This window comes from Trachymyrmex cornetzi, unplaced genomic scaffold, assembly GCF_001594075.2.
Source record: "Trachymyrmex cornetzi isolate Tcor2-1 unplaced genomic scaffold, Tcor1.1 scaffold1521, whole genome shotgun sequence".
Lineage (NCBI taxonomy): Eukaryota > Metazoa > Arthropoda > Insecta > Hymenoptera > Formicidae > Trachymyrmex > Trachymyrmex cornetzi.
The window spans coordinates 91555-93419 of NW_017296115.1; the positions used below are offsets into that span (position 1 = coordinate 91555).

Below are 1865 nucleotides of genomic sequence, written 5' to 3' on the forward strand. Positions count from 1 at the left end.
TGTAGGACAAGGTCATTGTCAAGGTCATAGTTCAACCAGCCCCTTCATATCCAACAATTTTTGTTTTAAACATTTTTTTATTTAATCGCGATGTTTCGAGTTATTTGGCTGTCTAAGTTAAAATGGGTCACCCTGTATAATTATGTCTTACATTAGGACAGAACAGAAGTTCGTAGCGTCATAAACTTCTAAATTAAAACAATTGTAATTTCGAAAAAAAAAGAATTAAGTTTAAATAAAAAAGGAGTTTTATATATAAAGTTAGTTATCTTTATACTTCTGAAAGATCACTATGACTTTTCAGTTTCTGGGAGTTTGGTAACTTTTGCATATAAGAAGCTACGAGCTGAACAAAATAGGAAATTTCCTTTTCACTTTGTGGGTCTGTCAAAAAAACTTGCCAAAATTTTCGACTTTCTAACGTAAAAGTTTAAAGTTTTCCTTACAAATTTTTAAAAACTTTCTAATATGTTTTGTTACTGAATTATCGTAGTTTAAAAAGAGCATTTTGATTGAGATTGCTCATAATTCCGTTATAAATAATTGTACTGCAATTCAAAGAACAAATTCTTATAGCTGAAGTTTTGCTCTATCGAATATATAATTGCCAATTTTTTTAAAAAGCATCTAGAAATGATAGTAAAAATGAAGTAACGCTACAAACTTTCGTTCCACTCCAATACATTTATTTCAATGTGCTATATACATATATGATATAAAATATTTTAATTCATATATAAATAAAATATGTTTATATTAAAATGTTACTTACACATTATCATTTTTGTCATATTTATAAATATATATATATATATATATATAAAAAACTAATTATATTTGTAGATATACCTTTAATAAAGCTCGTGTCTTTAATACGCTTTCCGTCTCATCGTGAATAGGATGCGCTGATTCAGTTAACGTTACTTCTATAGTTACAAGCATGTTTACATATGCAAATCCGACATTTGGAACAACGACAATTTTTGATAGATCAAAGTTATTTATAACCTGATTGGGTAAAGGCACAGCCTTAAACTTTGATCCATGCCAAGCTAAAGCGATTATTGTTGAATTTTTTAATTGAACTAGTAACAAAGATTCATCTCGATATGTGTTTAATGGTATAGTAATTATCCACAAAATTTCATTTGTTTCTGTGAAGTAAACATTTGTTTTTGTTTGTTTTATGTTTATGGCAGGGGTTATTATCTTAATAAGATGATAATTACTGCCTTAATAAGATGATATTATCATTTTACCATCAAAATGCAGATTTATGTCAGAATTATCTTGAAATTCGTTCTCAAAAAGGTGAAATAAACGCGGTTTCCCTCCACTAATTGCTAAGTATTCAACATAACCACTCTCAAAGCAGACAAAATTTGCGAGTTTGTTGGATTTGATAACTTCCAATTTTTTATACTGACATAATTTATCCTCATGTTTCGATTCGTATAAAATAACACTTTCGATTCCTTGAAAAGCCAGCACGGTGCGTCCATAAATTGGACAAACTTGAACATCAAATACTTTTGGAATAAATAATCGCTGGCAAAACCTGTGTGATATACATACATTTTTATACATAAATATTGTATTTATGTATTTGTTATTTTTTTTGTAGACTGCCGTAAAATTTAATTTTATAACGTACTTATGTCTAAAATATTAGTAGGGTAGACCGGGGAGTAAAGGGCCACTTTTGACATTTTTTGCTATAAAATAAAGAATATTTAACTCACACAGATCGTGTTGATATTTTTCAAAACCAGAGTCCTTTGACTATAAAATACATGTAAGAAAGTATGCATATATACCCTTCATTACAAAGATATCGTAAATTTTACAGAGGAAGTCATTCGGCA

General features: G+C 28.5%; 1 protein-coding gene across 1 annotated transcript in view; it reads right to left on the minus strand.

Moving 5' to 3' along the window:
- The window catches only part of fs(1)N (female sterile (1) Nasrat), a 25514-nt gene that overhangs the window by 10887 nt on the left and 12762 nt on the right, over positions 1–1865 (minus strand). Inside the window, exons 6-7 of the mRNA XM_018502971.1 lie at positions 1247–1558; positions 850–1150 (exon numbers count right to left, since the gene is read on the minus strand). Coding sequence (XP_018358473.1) covers positions 850–1150; positions 1247–1558 — 613 coding nt within the window. The remainder of the gene's footprint in view (positions 1–849; positions 1151–1246; positions 1559–1865) is intronic.